Below are 18,514 nucleotides of genomic sequence, written 5' to 3'. Positions count from 1 at the left end.
CACTCCCCATAGCTAGTTGGCTCTCTCCGAAATGTCTTGAGGCACATTAGTTGATTGGACATCTAGGGGTAAAGTACTGTTTGGTGCGGTCTGTGAGAGCGATACCAAATCTATTGAATCAGACAATGAAGTCTATACTCTTGGAACAATTATTCTTGAAATTGATACTAATTCTCAACCATAATTACTTCAACCTTCTCATCAATCCTCTGCCTATTCCACTCTTGGACTCATCCCTTCATTAAAGATTGGATGAGTTGTATGCTACAAAGATAAACCGGAAATAAGATTTCCAAACAATGATTCAAGTTGTAAACACTACAAGAGAACAACAACAAGATTTCAAAGAAAGAATGTTGGTTCAAGTAACAACTATACAAAGGATGTTGCAAGATTTATTTATGCCCTAAGGTCTTTTAAGTATTAGTTTCTTAGAATCTTATATTTCTTTTGAGTCAAGAAATGTATTGTCAATGACGTTATTTTTATGTACCTTGACTTCTTCTTCAATGGAAGTTTCTCTTTATCTTTTCTTAACTATTTTGAATGATGTCAAATCATGGTAGAAAGTATACATCTTTTTATATTATTAAAGAAGAGAAAATTTGAAATTTTTATAAAGAAAAAGTTTTAGAAAAATATTAAGTCTTTAATCTATGTTTTATAAAGCTTCCCCCGTATGTTCATAAACTAATTTCAAATGTTTGAATGTTATAACTATTTATTTTCAGCGTGTATAAAATCATACAACTTAAAATAAATGTTTAAACTAACTAAGTATTTTATGCGCAATCATGTATACCATTACGACAATGATAGAAGATCATTTTCAAGAGTTTGAAAATTGACTTGTCGATGTTCATGAACCGTCAATGTTCATGACTTGTCCACACTCCAAGATTCACATGATCATTGAACTAGAATACTCTCACTCACATATAAGTATTATAAATCAACAAAGTTCATATTCAACAAAGTAAGAGATGAATTAGATAAAAGCGAAGAATCTATCTAGTTAAATCAAGATAGAGTAAAGCCCTATTAATATCTCTAGAGATTTGTCTGAATAAAAGAAAATTAGAATGAAATTATAAAGTGAACGAAGCTTATTTGACCTATCTGCTTTTGCAGAAAGCAAAAAAACACTTTATTACCACTAAATGAATTTTTTATTGCAAGTATAAAAGAATCTTGCAAGTCACCACTTTTTGAGACTACTATACAAAACAAATATTCTCGCTTCGGTCACATTTTTTTAGCTATCGTGAAGTATTAAATGCTCAACATATAGTGATTGTGAAGCATTAATGATGTTGTATAAGTGTAAGAGAAAATTAAGTTGGAGAGAGAAGAAAAATCTAAACAAATATTAATTTTAAGAGTAAGTTCTAGCAAAACTTCAACGACTAAAGTAATGACTTAATTAATTTGTTTCATCTGAAAATAGCCTTAGAGTTAGTTGAAGAGCAAAAGACAAACCCGAGAGAATAATATGAAGCACATTCAAAAGCTCTCATTCGTTTCATACATTATGTTCGTCATTTGTATTAAATGGCTTTGAACTAAATTGGTCTTTCGTGTTCAAACATTCACTATTAAATTTTCTTTCATATTTATTCCACTTTGCAAGTGTGATTGAAAGACTAGCAAATTGCAATTTGTTTTTAATACAAACCATTGATTAGTGTTGAGTTTGGAGATGTAGAATCTGCAAACAATACTCAAGTTATTTTTCATAAAGAAATTAGTTGTAAAAACAATACTTACCGATATAATATATGTTGGATTATAGTGGAATTTGATGTTACTAAGAAATTGGACATAACTTATAATACGGATGAAAATGTTTAAAAATATGTTTCAAACTTTTTATCAATTAACTCATTATTCTTGCTTTCTAGCTTGAGAAGTTTTGCATTGTGACACCAAATATTTTTATCAAAAACTTTTCATTTAAGTTTTTATTAAGACTATTTAATCTTTTGAAAAACTCTTCCATCAAAATAAGTGAGTCAGATGTCTGAATTTTTGAACTATTGTTTAAATTCTTTTTAACCTTTTGAAAGTTTTAATTTTAGTCTAAAGTTGGTAAACACAATTCAACCTTCTTCTCATATTACACTATTTCAATTACATTATTTAATTTTACTATTTTTATGCTAGCCTTAGTGACTTGGTACACAAATATTTGTCACTAACGTTTTTTAAGATTTGTGCTTTGTTAAATTAAATCCTTTTATTTCTATAAAGAGAAATTATTACATAATTTAGGATTAACTTTCATGACCTATATCTTTATCAATGATTTCAAATAGACACATTTAATTTTAAATCATTAATATATTATAATAGTAAGAAATTGATTGGAAGCATTAATCTCAAACCATATAAATTTTCTCTCTTTTTTTTCTAACTAAAAGCTAGGATTTGTACTAGAGATTTAGACCTTTGCATTATAAATATATTTCAATTTCTTTCCAACTAGATATGGTAAGGTGGAGACTTCTACAGTTCTACTTATCTGCTATAGAAATCCAAGACATTTACCACCTACTTATGTAATAATAGTATATTATAATTCATGTTCATTAATATATTACCCAATCTTTTATAATTATTTCGTCTATAATTTTTCCTGACTTTCCTTACCTTTAAAAATTAGATTAATCTATCCGTGTGTACTTTATGCTCTACAAGTTTATCTTACGTTAGAATAAAAAGTGAAGATTGTATTAGACAATCAACATTCAAAATAAAATTTTGTCCATCAATATAACATTTTTCCTTTTAGTATGTGGAAAGAAAATCAGTAGGCTTGACATTAAAGACATTCTCATCTCAATTGACCAAATCAACCCCACAAAAGTCCTCTTTTCTTATCCTTCCCAACAACCACTATGGATAATGAATGAATCAAGAAAACATGTTACCAAACACTAAGACTTTGTTTGGGAGTTAGAAGAGAAAGGGGTGGAGAGGGATCAAAGGATTAGGAAGGGGAGGAAGGGAAGGGAAAGGAAGTAAATCATCTCCCTTGTTTGGGAGTATGAAATTTAGATGAAGAGGGTAAACTAATGATAATGTAAGAATATTTTTTTATTTTTACTTAAAAATGTAATTAACAATGAGAAATGAACAATAATATGTAATTATATATTATTACTAAACAGCTATTTTGACATTTTATCTCCAAACAACCCCAAATTGGGAGAACTTAAAAAATAGACACATGAAAGATTTTGGAGGGTTTGAGAAATCCTAACCTTCCCTTCTCCTTGATCCAACTCCCAAACAAGTGAAAGGTTTTCCAAAGTCATCCCTTCCTTTCCCTTCCCCTCCCAAACAAGGCCTAAGCCTCTCATTCCCTCACACACATGATCCTCCTCTCACCCCATGCTTTCACAGTAAATAATTGAGAGAGCAATTCCACCTAGACCTAATTGATTATCTAAATCTATCCAATTATGATTTGTTATTTTAAGTAGGGGACCTTCCTCTCTCATTTCCCTCGTAGAAGCCATGCTAAGTGATCGTCTATGCATCATCACAGTATAAAAATGATGTCATATGTCCTTCAAAAGTTTTTAAAGATTCAAATTTTAAGTTATTTAAATAAAAAATTACAAATTATTAAACACAACTTTCCACCATATTTAAGTACTAGAGAGGATCCCAACCAACACATCAAAACTAATTTATTCAATCGACATGTATGTTTAAAAGATATTAACTCCATTCTATTTTTAAATAGATTTAAGGTTATACATATAATTCAATAAATTATCATATAATATAAAAATTGATATTTTTTTACTGGAAAACTATATACTAATGAAAAATGGAGAAATAGATATTGAAAATGAGTAATAAATAAAAAAACGAAATTACAAATAAAAAGGATATGAAATGAAGTAGTGTTGTAAATGTCGGTTTGTGTCGGTCAGTTCAACCGATAAATCGGTCTCAATACTTATATGATATAACAATTTTACATATCATATAATTATAATGTTCAAAACTTGGTATGACGGTCGGTTTTCAATTGAATCGACCAGGTCATACCAATCGATTTTATTTAAAATTAATTTTTTAATGAAAATAAAAAAATATTAGTTTTTTGTTATAGGTTTATATATATTTATATGTGTATATATATATATATATATAAATATAAGTAATTATATCCGGTTTAACCAGCATGTGATTTAATTACTGAATCATCAGTTAAACTACTGTACCACTATACCAGTACTCTGACCGGTACGTGCCAATAGGAAAATAATATTTATTTTGTTTTATAATTAATTTCGATCTTTTCTCTATTTAGAGATAAAACTATATTTAAAATATAAATTGAATATTCAGTTTCATCTTTATAAATTTTTACATATACCTTTTAATCATCTAGAAAATAAAATATTAGTACTCAAATGTCATAAATATAAGTTATAATAATCTCTGTAATAATACTAAAAATAATTAATTTGATATAAAGAATTACTTTAGATTTTCAAATTTTGTGAGACTAATTTGTTACATATAAAACTCTTTAAGAAATCAAAATAGGTATAGACTCTAAAATTTAAATTTGTAATCTACTACAGAACCACCAAACATCATTTAGTATAATTATTATATTGAATGCTTAAAGTAAATATGTAAGATGATGTAACTTTTTATTTTATATTCACTAGTGTGTATCCACATTCTTATTTTATGGTATTAAGTATTAAATTTGTGTTTTTTATTTTAGAGAATTAAAATGTTTTTTATTTGATGTGTTTCATGTTATAATTTTTGTATTTATTATAATATCTAACTTAAAGTATGATTTATTGATCATAGTTATATAGGATTATATGATTTTACTTTATAAATAAAAAATAAAAAAAATATTAAGGGCAAAATAGAATCATAGTGATAGTTAATATATAACTATATATAACTAGTGTGTACATGCACTTCGTGCCAGTCGGTCAATATTGTATGATACTACGTATTTAATTTTTATATATTTCATTTTTTATCATTAGAATATATTTGTTGTATTCAGTGTACTTTATATTATAATTTTTATGTGTTTATGATAATATTTAGTTTAAGGTGAGAAATATAGTTAATTAATGTGTTGGTGGTGGTTAATTAAGATTATATGGTTTTTTTGTAAAAATTAATTAATGCAAAGGGCAAAATAGGAAATGAAAGTTACACCATGGTGGAAGTTACACCATGTTTTAACTTTATATATAGTATAGATTATATGGTTTTTTGTAAAAATTAAATAATGTGAAGGGCAAAATAGATTAACATCTACAAACATGAAAATGAAATGAGAGAAGAAGCATAAACATATATGTTCTGATTTAATACCGATAAAAAGTGAATTACTTTCTAACTAATTGCCTTTCCCCATTTAATACTAATCCACTTAGAGCACCATATCAGTAAACAACTTCCTTAATATCCAAAGAACATGTTATTCATTATCAAACTCATTTAATGAAGTGAGAGAAAACGCAATACACAAAAACGACAACATTGCTTACAACACAAGGAGCACAACCTACGTCACCTCAAACCCAAACCAAAACGACACCGTTTCCTCTCTACTTCTCCTTCATTTCCAGTATTCCATTCCAAAAACCCAATCCATATTTATATCTATTCATTCCTCCTTTCCCTTCCCTTCACCAATAACTCCCCAATACGACGCCGTTTCCCAACCTCTGATGTAATCGCGTTTCGCCGCAAATAAAAAAAACAATACGTCGTCGTTTTGCGATTCGGGTATTGTAATAAAATGGATCGGGCTTCGGTTACGGTGGGACCCGGAATGGATATGCCGATCATGCACGATAGTGACCGTTACGATCTGGTACGAGATATAGGGTCTGGAAATTTTGGTGTTGCGAGATTGATGCAAGATAAACATACTAAAGAACTTGTTGCTGTGAAATATATTGAAAGAGGTGATAAGGTTAGAAGTGTTTATTTTATTTTGTTTTGTTTTGTTTTTGTTTGTGTTGTTGTTGTTATTGTTGTGTCTCTTGTTATGGAAAATTTTGTTTTTCACGTTTTTGGGTAACTGAAAAAAGAGGGAAATATTACATGATCTGGTTTTGCTTTAATTGTTGGGGTGAGTTAGATATAGTGTTTTGGGTTGTTGCTGACGTGTGATGCTATTTATACCAAATTTCATGCTTCGTTGGGTTTCTATTTTTGGTTTGTGATTTTTTTTCCGGTTTTCTTTACTGATTTCAAAAAAGATGGTCGAGTACATGAGACTTCATTTATTCTTAGTTCGTATTTGGAGGAGAAAGAATTGTAAAAGAAAACTTTAGAGTCATCTAACAAGTGTATTTTATGGCTCTAAGTCTTATCTTTCGTTCCCTCCAAAACCGAACTCGCAAACAAATTTGATGAGGATAGGTAGACATAAGAGGGAAAGAAATGGAAAGGAAAGTTTCATAGCCATCAAACCTTCTATTTCTCTTCTTTCTCTTCCAAAACTCAATTCGCAAACGGACCCTAATGGGTCTCGGGAGGATAGATAGACGTAAGCGATGAGACTGTTTGCTGAATTTGAACCCATTAAACCATCTCTCTTTGATAACTTTGAGCTGTGGAACATTAAATTGTCATTTATTTTCCCGACTTTATTTCCTTTAATTGAAGAAGCTAATTTCATTATTTGTTATTGGTAATTATTTCATTCAGTATTTATTTTTTCAATATTGGTTACGGGAGTGGGTTATATTTTTGGTTGTGATGATGCTTGAGGAGGTTAAGTGTGAGGGTTTAAGGTAGGGTTGGTTAGATCATACTTTGGTCGGGCGGATGAAGAATGTGGTTTAGGTTTAGAGATTCATTTTCCAATTTTGAATCCGAGAAATTTTTTTGGTATTCCAAAATAAACTTTTAAAATGAACTATGATCTTTAAGATGAACTTTTTTATACTTATACTTGTTGTCAGTTATTTATTTAGTTATCGAGTCGATCAACTTTAAATTTTTACTAATAGTACTTTCCTATCATGTTTTTGTGGGTCACAGATTGATGAAAATGTCAAGAGAGAAATAATTAATCACAGGTCTTTGAGACACCCTAACATTGTTAGGTTTAAAGAGGTAAGTGGTGTGTGTGTGTATATATATATATATATTTTGAACAATTTTCCATTGTGACTGTAGTATAGAGGATGGGTAACTGCATTTATTTGTAATATGTAATGTTCTATAAAATTTCACTCAGGTCATTCTAACTCCTACTCATCTGGCCATTGTAATGGAATATGCATCCGGAGGTGAACTCTTTGAGCGAATCAGTGCTGCAGGACGTTTTACTGAGGATGAGGTCTTATATAAATGTTTACAGTTTGCTTTTTTTATGCTATCACTTCACTCAGATGAAATTTGTACTTTTTAATCTGTTCCCTTTATAACTTGCTAACCAATTGTTATGTTACAGGCTCGTTTCTTCTTTCAACAACTCATATCTGGGGTCAGTTACTGCCATGCAATGGTAATTAAACTTTTTCCTCTTCGCCACTGTCTGATCTGAATTGTATTTAACCTACACTGGAATGTAGGATAGATCAGTCTAATGAACATTATGTCTGATGTATCGGTTTTCTATAATATATATCTTCATGAAGCAAGTATGTCACCGAGACCTGAAGTTGGAAAACACTTTGTTGGATGGAAGCCCAGCACCTCGTTTGAAAATATGTGATTTTGGGTACTCTAAGGTAAGGTTTTCTTATCTCACTAGGTCTTTCAGTCCTTACATGTTTACTGTGATATGTTTTGTTGAATAATTTTTACCTTCAAATGATTCTCTTGTCACAAACCTTCATAATTCACATTTATGCTAGCTCTTCATACTAAATCCTAACCCGCTACACCTCCAAAATACTTCCTGCATCTCGGTGTTTTGAAGTTGCCTTGTCAGTCACTTTTTTTTGCCAGACTTAGGTTGCCATTGTGGATTTGCGTAGCTCCATGAGACGCCTTCAGTATTTGGTATATTGGAAGAGCCAATTCTGCGTGAATGTTCATGCCTTCGTGGTGAATTTTGATGGTCTGAGTTATTTTAATATGCTTGTGCTTTTTAGCCTTCATGCATTAATATGCTAGACGTTGGCTTGTCCAAAGTGTAAACCATTAAGGTTGTCATATATAGTTTTGAATAGAAAATTCATGTTTCACCAACTATCATGCCATGGATGAGGTGATAAAGACGTTAGAGGAGCCACAGTTAAATTTCAGATTAGCACTTGCACACAGTGGCATTCCATTGCATTGTTCCAATATTTGAACCTGCTTCTGCCTGTGGAACTATAATATGTTTCCTGGTATTCTTTAGGAATCTGATAACTTGGCCATTGCACCTTTTGGTGTTGATAAGCCAATCCAGCATGTAATATCAAATTTTAGGGATTACAATAAACTAACTAAGGAAATAATATCAAATACATAATTAGAATATATCTAATAATAATAAATGATATCTCAAGACTCTCACTCAAGCTGGAATCATATGCACCTAGCTCACATATGTATGTTATCCTAGGACCCTGTAAAGGTTAGTAAATATGTCGGCAAGCTGATCCTCTCACTCTTCCAAGAGATGCGGTTCTCACCTATAAAAACACAATAGCCTATAGTGGACCGTATATCACTTGGATCTCCTACCCACTCTGCATCTGAATACCCAACAATGTTAATATCTCCATGATATGTGTAAATAGGACCCTTCTAGGTGACCCTTTGATGCATCTAAGGATGTGAAAAATTGCATGCCAATGAATATCACACGGAGAGTCCATAAATTGACTAACAACACCAATTGCCCATGAGAGGAGTTGGCCAACTTGTATTTAAACCATGACATCGAGAACGAGACAGAGGATGTGAGACTTACTTCCCAACATGTCCATTCTACGAAGTACCGAACTAGGAAAAGGGTTACCTTTGACCATGATGAAAGGACTTCTTTTGGACCATGAAAAATTGGAGAGAAGTTGGACTCTGATACCATATTGATTCCATGAATAATATGTGACATGCATTTCATGAATGGTTGATACGATATTTATGTACATTGGGAACCTAATCAATCCCTAAAGTTTAGGGATTACAATCAACTAAGGAAATAATATCAAATACATAATTAGAATATATCTAATAATAATAAATGATATGTAAACAATTGCTATATCTTGCCAATCTGATTGGTGTTGTTATTTACAGTCTTCAGTGCTTCATTCACAACCAAAGTCAACTGTGGGAACTCCTGCATATATTGCTCCAGAAGTATTGTTGAGGCAAGAGTATGATGGAAAGGTAGAGTACTTATTTAGTTATTTTCATGGTATAATTTTCCTGTAGAATTATTACTGTCACATTGGATTCAATGAAGAATTTTGTTGTCGACTTCTCATACTTTGTGGGTCGGTGAGACTGAGTTCTCGACTTTTCATTGTATAAGAACTAAAGCAATGATATTTTTATAGTCAATCTGTTCTCATCTAGTCCAGTGGTCATTCTGGTCTTGATTCCGGACTCCAAACAAAGGACATTTTTCTTTTCTGATTGTCATCTTCATGCAGTTCAGATCTTTTTGACTCTAATTTTAAATGTTAACATCATTGCCACTTTACAGTTTTGTCTTCTATGTGTACAGTTGTGATTATCAAAATGGGAGGTGATTTACACCCTGGTTTACCCCACTTATTTTATTATTACATTTTATGGTTGATCATTAAAAAAATATGTTCTGAATATAACTATAGAAGATAATTAATTGAGATTAATACCTTCCAACTTTCTCCCTTCACTCTTCTTTATATGATTCCTAATCTTTCTTTTTTTTGCTTAAACTTTCATGTGCAAACATGTAATTGTGTGCCCATTTTCATGGTTGCACTGTAAAACCACTTGCAGATAAGTGTGAAATTTTGAGCCCTTCTCCTTCTTAATAGAACTTTAGTAGTGTGATATTCTTCTCCCACTGGTTTAGTTAGTTGTATAATTAAAGTCCAATTCCGATATCCATAGATAAGCCCTGGTGTGAAATTGCCTTAAATATAAAACGTTTCAATTTTTATCTTCACTAGTTTGTATGTTGGATATCTGAATGGGTTGCTGTTGTTATGTTGTGCATTTAATATCAGCTTGCAGATGTCTGGTCATGTGGAGTAACCTTATATGTGATGCTAGTTGGGTCATATCCTTTTGAAGATCCTAATGAACCAAAGGATTTCCGGAAGACAATTCAGGTATGTCAGGTCTTAAGATATTCGGTTAATTTCTTGATGAGTAGTGTCTATTTCTTCAACAAAACATGATTTGGTTGGTTCCTTGCAGAGAGTTCTTAGTGTCCAGTACTCCATTCCTGACTTTGTTCAAATATCTCCGGGGTGTCGCCACCTTATCTCTAGGATCTTTGTCTTCGAGCCGGCAGAGGTACTTTCTGAGTTTAATTAGCATGCAATTTCAGCGCAAAGGACACATGCCATTGTCAGTGCAGATGTACCCAATTATATTTTGAAAATTCAGCATTTACTGTAACATCTCTCTTATTATTAAAATGAATAGTAAATACACATTTCAGACTCTCATGTTTTTCGACCTTACCAGTTTGATCCCTTAGATTTTGAAAAACCCAAAATGGTCCCCAAAAATTTTAATTGTGGGTCAAATTAGTCTTTTTTAGTATGTTTTATAACACCTGATAGAGACTAATTTCAATTCGGGGAATATTTTGGGTTTTACAATTTTCTAGGGACCAAATTGGTAAGGTAAAAAAATATGAGGACTAATATAAGTATTTACTCTAAAATGAAAGCACACATGTGAAAACATCAATTGATGTCAGTAAAACTTTCTAGATTGACTCAAACTATTCATTCCCGAGCAATTTTTGTTCCTTAGATGCATGTGTTAAATTTTACACTTCACAATCCCATGATTGGACCAATAAGCTTATGCAAAATATTTTATGCTTATAATGAGATGCACCTGTACAAGATAGGAATTTAACTTTGTTATTCCAATCACTTATTTGAGAATCTTGTGCCTTGGTACACTAATGTGATAGAGAATCACCATGGCTGAAATCTGGAATGATGAATGGTTTCTGAAGAATCTCCCTGCAGACCTGATGGATGAGAAAATGACAGGTAACCAATTTGAAGAGCCGGATCAACCCATGCAGAGCACTGATACAATCATGCAGATAATTTCAGAGGCTACAATACCAGCAGCCGGAACCTATTCTCTAGACAAATTTATGGCTGATAACATCGACATGGATGAGGACATCGACGAATTAGAATCTGAATCTGAGCTTGATATAGATAGCAGTGGAGAGATAGTGTATGCCATATAAACTTAATCATCCTCTGCACATGTAAGACAGCATATTAAAAGGGGTGCATCTTAATGTTGAGCTTCTATGACAAATATGTGATGCCTGCATTTTCTGTAGATTAGCATGGATAATACAAAGATGCTGATGTTAATTTATATGTTTGTATGCTTCTTGGAGTTGTCAACATACAGTACCATTTATCAGTATCACTTACACTGTAGAAGAAATGATTGTTACCCACCCTTTCCTCTGTTCTTGGTGAATACTTACTTTATATATTATATATTTACGTTAGTCTTTTAAGTTGTTTTCACAGCTAGTTAAATTGGACATTATGTTAATCATGTTTTACATATCCCTGTTTCTATACACATTCTCTGTAAATGGTTAGTTTTAGTGAGATTTGCTAGTTCGTGTGTCATTCCAATTTTTCTACCTCTTCAGTGTTTTATGCAACTCACCAAGTTTAACATACAATTAAAATGTAAGTTATCTTTTATAAATAGTACATAAAATATGCACCAGAAAGAAATTTAGATACTTTCCAATCGATACCAGAGTATTAAAGTGAACCACAGGGATTCTAAATGAGAGAAAAAATTGTACATTGATAATGTAAGAGTTTTTTACATTGTTATCGTATTGTCCACCATTCATTTTCAACAATAACTGAATCGTTGAAAAAAAGTAATTCAAAGGGTGAATAATGCACTTACTATAGATAAATTTTAACAATGTCAATGTATAGATATTATACTCATTCTAAATTATATTAGGAGGTGTCTATTCCCATATGTTTATTTGGGAAATGTCAAAATAATCTTGATTTTTTATTGAAGTGCATGATTATGTGTAAAAAAAGATCATAAACTTTGGTAGGGTAGAACATAGTCCTTCATTGTTCAAAAATACTGTGATTTAGTCCCTCGTCTTCAAAAATATGTAAGAAAAAAAAATGTTGAACTGTACTTTGAATGTGGTCTTTAATCCAGGACAGCAAATATTATTTCACAACCCATGAGTTTAATGTATTATTTTACATATTTTTGCCCCGCAATGAAGTTCAAGGGATATTTTTGGGCAGTTTTCCTTTTCAATATTTATTATTTATTATTAAATACATTTATTAGTCAATGTTTAGATTTAGCAACTTATTCAATATCTATAGGAAAGTTTATAAAAATAAAATAAGAAGTTGTGGTGAATGGTGATTTATAAATTTCAGATCATCACAATTGCATTCTTATACCCGGTAACAAGTTATATTCGACATTTTTAAGGTTTGGTATTTAATGATCTGTTGATGCAATTTACCAATGTAAAATCAAGAGAAAGCATAGTGCATGCTTAAAGAAGAGAAAAAGCTCTCAGATTCTGGATTATAAACTGTTTTTTTAACACAAGATAAACACTAAAACACATGAGAAGAAATGATGTTTTAAATTTTACATGGATCCAAGCCACTTTAAGCTAATATCTGTTTTAGATGTTTCTATCTTCAAGTTTTGAAGTTCAGTGTAATTTTCCCATAAAGCAGCCACCTCTTCATCACATATTACATATATCAAATGATCTAAACCCTCAAAGTTAATGACTGAGTATGGTAATCCACTTAATCTTGTGCAACCGAACATGTATAGCTTCTCAAGGCTATTCAAGTTACCGATGTCCTTCGGTAATTGAATAAGGCTTATGCAATCCGAGATGTCGAGACGGCGCAGATTATGAAGGCTTCCAACTGATTCTGGCATCGCTACCAAATCAGAGCAGGAATTAAGCCTAAGCACTTCCAAATTCTTCAGCTTTCCGATTTCTTGGGGCAGCGCAGAAAGGTTGTGACAGTTGGTGATACTAAGTTTCTTCAATGTGGTAATTTTGCATAGCCCAGGAGGCAATTTAACAAGATCGTTGCTATAATCGATGTTCAACTCCATTAGACTTGGTAGTGCATCCGAAATTTCGATACGACTGCTTTCAAAAGCCTGCCTTGTATTACACATATGAAGTGATAATTTTTGCAGGCTCTTGAATTCGCATAGGTGAGGAAGTGAAACCTTCTCTAATCTAATTCTTTTCAAGTCAGGTAAATACTCAAATAGCTCAAATTTGTTTAACTCGGAAGGATGAAAACTGTAATTTGTGGCTATGAGTACTTTAAGTTTACTCATTTTTGCAGTGAATTCTGGTAAGGTGAACTTGCTGGAACGAATATTTAGAAGCAGAACCTCAGCTTCATCAGGTTGCAACAAGTTGCACCAATCTGAAGTGAAATTTTCATCTGCATAAAACATCCTATATTAGCATTTGTCATATGCTAATGACTAATAAGAACAAACCAGTTTAGAGATAGAGAGAGCAAACCAGTTGAAATAGACAAAATGCGGGCAGCAACCTGTTTCCGCTTCTGTTTCGTCCACCGTATCGGAAGGAATGACAACATTCGAGAAATGATACCTTGCTGATTCTGTCTGGCACACCATTCAGGGGGATTATCTCCAGTCAAGTCAATCATCAGTCTTTCCCTCTGTTCAAATGGTTCTTGGCTGCTCTGAACGATCGCCAACTCTCTAAGGAGATCATGCTGCATGAGGAAGTGGTTATTGTAGTACATATCTGTGTCCATTGCAACTTTCCTGGTTAAGAAGAAATTATAACATTAAGCCAATTTAATATTGTAGTTTATATTTTTCACTTCTTTGTTGCCATGGTATAACATTAAGCCCATTTACTGAATACATCATACAATTTGGCATCTGTAGTTCATAGATTGTATCTTAAATTAAAAGTCATGATGTAACGCATTTAAAATTATACCTTTCCTAATGTGGTCAATAATTTAAGAACAATATAAACTCCTGCATGGAATTTTGTAAAATATTTTTTGTCTAACAGAATCATGTTACCAAAAGCATGCATATATTTAAACAAAAAAAGGACAGCCCAATATACGAGGCTTCTACCTAATCTGGGGAGGGTATATATACACAGCTCTACCCTACAAGTGAAAGAGACTATTTTCAGGGCATATATTTAAACACAAAGCAACATAAATCATGTCATAATAAAATAGTTTGTCTTTCTCTGATTATGATGTAGCATGAAAATGGCCAAAAATAAATAGGTGGAGAAATATCCTGTGTACCTTGTAACTATGAGATTAACCAAATTCTTGTTGATTAAATTATGGAAGATGTTCATTGCTTTCGTGCCATCCTCATTGAGTTTATGCAGTTCTGTCCACATGTCAATCAGGGCAGGAACATGGATTCTTTGATCTTCAGGAAATAGCCCGAGGTCCATGAAACACTCCTTCTCCTTGACCGAGAATTCGCCTTCTAATATATCTAAGCTATTCTGGAGGCGACTGAGTAAGTCGACATTAGACTCGAGAATGGACTGACTTTTCAACCGGTCCTTCATCATTTGCCAGACCTCAAAAGGCTGTTGACAGAGAGATCCACCAATGACTTCAAGGGCCAAAGGTGAGCCCTTACAACCTTTCACTATCTGCATTTCAATGAAAGAAAGTAAAATCAGCAACTATACATAATAATTGTCTTGGTGAACAAGGTTGTAACTTGTAAGTACTCTAGTCGACTTAATGATTTGAACAAATGCAATATACAGATCAAACCATGGTTCTAATAACGGTGATGGTTCTTGTAACTGTCACATTTACATATGTGAATGCAGCATGACAACAATTCAACAAATATAAACTTTTTTACTACACGCGATTTCGCATTCAATCATGTCTCATTGGTGTAAATGATTTTGGATAAGTAGAAAGCACCTCTTGGACAAGATTTTCATCAGGCATGTATGAATTGTTGACATTCTTCAGTTGAGCAAAGTGATGGAAAAGTGATGCTGCATCATCATGATAAAGTGGTTTCAAGTGGAACACATTTCCAAATCTTGGAAATGCAACTCTCGAAGTCACCAAAATCTTATAATCTTTCATTTGGAACTTAAATTTCTCAACAAGGGCTTCTGATCCAGGCCAAACATCATCCAAGACCAACAATGTTGGACTTCCTCCAACCCCAACTTGCCTCAGCAAAAGTCCCAACCGGTTAATGGCATCTTCGTCGCTTTGAAACTCAGGCACCCGGCGACCACAGTGTTCAAATAGTGTTTGCGCAATTGTCATCAAGATGGGATTTTTTGATACAGTGATAAAGAAGATATTCTCACCGAACTTGCCTGGTCAAAACAACTCAATTTCATCACCAAGGAGTATTTCAGAGTTGGTACGATCTCAGAATGCAAGCAATGTACATAATGTAAGAGCAAGTCAGTTCACTAGACTAGAAGAGTAAAAATTAGACGAACGATATATTCTATAACCTTTAACTAAAAGAGAGGGGATTCACTTACTCCAAGAGTAAATTAAAAAAATTTATTCCATATCTTAGTCATTCATTCTATGAAAATCTAATAGCTCACGTGATTTGAATTATTCATAAGAGTTTTTAATCTCCGAAGAGTTTGTTAGCTAAGAATACAAAAATCTTATAATAAGAGGACATGGCATTATTTCACTGTAAACATGGTAAATGGAACATGCTATGAACCACTAACTCATAAATTTAGCCTTAATCTCTTGCTTGAAGCCACTATAAAAGTTGCAAATTGGTGAAACTGTTCAACAAACATATATAGCCTTTTCTATGAGCAAAAGATCTTTAAGTCCATCATATTGATACTATGGGTCTATTTGGTCTATAAGATTACTAAATTGTTAGTTTGGTTCTTGACTTTGCATATCGTCAGTCAATTTGGTTCCTATGATCATCAATTTTTTTGAAGTTACCATATTGAATGATGATATGTAAAGTACGACTAAATTGACATTTTCATAATCTCTCGGTGATCAATTGGATCGATGATCTCAATCTCATAACCCCTTGGATGCTATGTAATACATGTTGTGTTATGTGTAGTCCTATTCCTATAGATTAAAAGGGAAAAACAATAAAAATTCCCACCTACTATGTTTCCATTATCAAATAAGGAGTCATGAAAACTAGTCAAACACATGGGGGATCCAGCTGAGCTTCTTAAAACATTAAGGAACATAACAAAAACAAACAAAAACATTTAGGGTTTGTTTCCAAGTTAAGTTTTGGAAGGGAAATGGAGACTTCAAAGCCATAAAATATAATACTTATGAGATAACTCTGAAGTCTAAATTTCCATATATTCGTCTCCAAAACCCAACTCGCAAATGATCAAAAAGAGGGTTCTAGGAGCAGAAATATACCTTTGACTTGTTCATCCCAACAAAGCATCTTAGCCAATGTGCTCTTTCCAGATCCTCCCAAACCAGTCAACAACAACACAGACACATCACCACCCTTTATCAACTCAATCTTCAACTTCTTCAAACTCTCATCCAAACCAACAATAAACACAGGTCTCTCAGGAACACCACTCAAACCTCTCAACAACTTCTCATATTTTCCAACTCCAACACACTCTCTACAAAGAATCTCAAGAATCTCTCTCACCTTCACCAATATCTCCATAGAATCCCTCACCAATTGACCCTGCATGTCCACAGATAAACGCCTCACAAGTTTACTATCCCTAGCATGAAGCTTATCATGATAATATGGGAAAGAAAGAAACCTCCACCAACCAAATTTGGAGCACTTTTTCACAAGCTCTTTACCAGCTTCTATTTCATTCTCTAACTTCTCTACATGTGAAGTTGAACGATCCAATACTTTACTATATTGTTTGATATCTTCAACCAATGGTGTCAAAGCTTCTAAGGTGTCTATGTTGTTTTCTAAGGTGGGTTTGAAATCTCTGCATTTGTCTATGGCTTCTATAGCAGTTCTCAGCACTTCTTGCATCACAGCTCCTACAGCACCACCACTGAATAAACTTCCTGCCATAACTTTTCTTTCTCAGATATTAACAACACCCAAGAAACTCAAAATAAAAAATTTCAAAAAGTGGAAGCACAATGAACTTAGAAAAATTGGAAAGAAAAGGAAAAAAAAAGTTCAGCAAATGCAATTGTGGTTTGTTTTTGATAAGTTTTGAGGAAAGTATAAGCAGAGAAGTGAGACAATGCAGTTGCCACGGTAACAAACAAACAGGAACAGGAACTAATAAAGAACGAGCAGGGCCCCACATAAATGAACATTTAACGCGTTATTTGTGAAGGGCTATGACAAATGCTTTGCTAAGAAATTTCCTTTTCAGTTTCACATTAATATTTCAATTTCACACCCACATACATACATATATTTATATATATCTATTCTATATAAATATAAAATTTTTATACATATCATCTGCCATTTATTTTATTACTTTTTTTTAGATATATATATATATCTTGTGGTAAGAGTTTTTTTTGTATTATCAAATGTATCCCTCATTTTTAGGTAAAAAACTAATATTTTTCGATTTGTGACTGTCCCTACTAATAAGTGTCGTTCCTGAAAATCGAACCATTGATCTTTTTGGTCATCCTAGGATCTAGCATGGTCTTACCTTACTAGACTAACGCGTTGTTGGTAGAGTTTAATAATACTATAAATATTTACATACAACTAATAATTTTTTATGAGAAAATGTATATACTGACAATGTAATAAACTTGTATATTGTCAAGCATCATCTTCCATCCTTTTTTTAATATCATTGACTCTGAAATAAAGGAAATAAAGTAATATAAATAATGCATTGACTATGTATAAAATCTTTATATCATTAGTAATTTTTATTACTTATATTATATTTAACAAAGAGTCAATAATATTAAATATATATTGTGAATGATGTACAGACAATTTTACAATTTGTGCTTAAATTATTTTCTCTTAGTAATATTTGAGTTGTATTATCTATGTACTTAGTGTTGTTTGGATTAGATTGGATGGTTGTAATGGTCCAATTATAGATTGGAATGGGGAACACTTTTGACAATCTATAAAATTGAGCAGTTTCATTCAATTTTGAATCCTTGAAAACTTAGTAGAACAACTTCGAAATGTGGACCAATTATTCTAAAATTAAAAAACAAAAAAAAGGGACAAATATATTAAAATCAATAATGAAAACTATGATATCTTAACCTTTATCAACCATTAACTTAGAATCCACAGTATTTTCTAACTA

General features: G+C 32.2%; 2 protein-coding genes across 2 annotated transcripts; one reads left to right on the top strand and one right to left on the bottom strand.

Moving 5' to 3' along the window:
• The first annotated feature begins 5,637 nt into the window (after nucleotides 1-5,637).
• Nucleotides 5,638-11,597, top strand: LOC109340140 (serine/threonine-protein kinase SRK2I). The gene is made up of 9 exons (XM_019577722.1): nucleotides 5,638-5,977; nucleotides 7,054-7,128; nucleotides 7,253-7,354; nucleotides 7,469-7,522; nucleotides 7,656-7,748; nucleotides 9,253-9,345; nucleotides 10,176-10,280; nucleotides 10,369-10,467; nucleotides 11,102-11,597. Exons 1-9 carry the CDS (start codon nucleotides 5,801-5,803, stop codon nucleotides 11,390-11,392), a joined length of 1,089 nt encoding a protein of 362 aa, XP_019433267.1. The 5' UTR covers nucleotides 5,638-5,800; the 3' UTR covers nucleotides 11,393-11,597.
• A 939-nt stretch (nucleotides 11,598-12,536) lies between these two features.
• LOC109340138 (probable disease resistance protein At5g66900) lies at nucleotides 12,537-17,481 on the bottom strand. The gene is made up of 5 exons (XM_019577721.1): nucleotides 16,641-17,481; nucleotides 15,168-15,580; nucleotides 14,517-14,881; nucleotides 13,736-14,007; nucleotides 12,537-13,652 (listed from the first exon to the last, which is right to left on the bottom strand). The coding sequence occupies exons 1-5, from the start codon at nucleotides 17,278-17,280 to the stop codon at nucleotides 12,820-12,822; spliced, it is 2,523 nt and encodes an 840-aa protein (XP_019433266.1). The 5' UTR covers nucleotides 17,281-17,481; the 3' UTR covers nucleotides 12,537-12,819.
• Between the last annotated feature and the right edge of the window lie 1,033 nt (nucleotides 17,482-18,514).

Source organism: Lupinus angustifolius, unplaced genomic scaffold, assembly GCF_001865875.1.
Source record: "Lupinus angustifolius cultivar Tanjil unplaced genomic scaffold, LupAngTanjil_v1.0 Scaffold_144_50, whole genome shotgun sequence".
Taxonomy (NCBI): domain Eukaryota; kingdom Viridiplantae; phylum Streptophyta; class Magnoliopsida; order Fabales; family Fabaceae; genus Lupinus; species Lupinus angustifolius.
The sequence above is the reverse complement of the archived record's forward strand: the minus strand, read 5'-3'. Positions and strand labels throughout refer to the sequence as shown.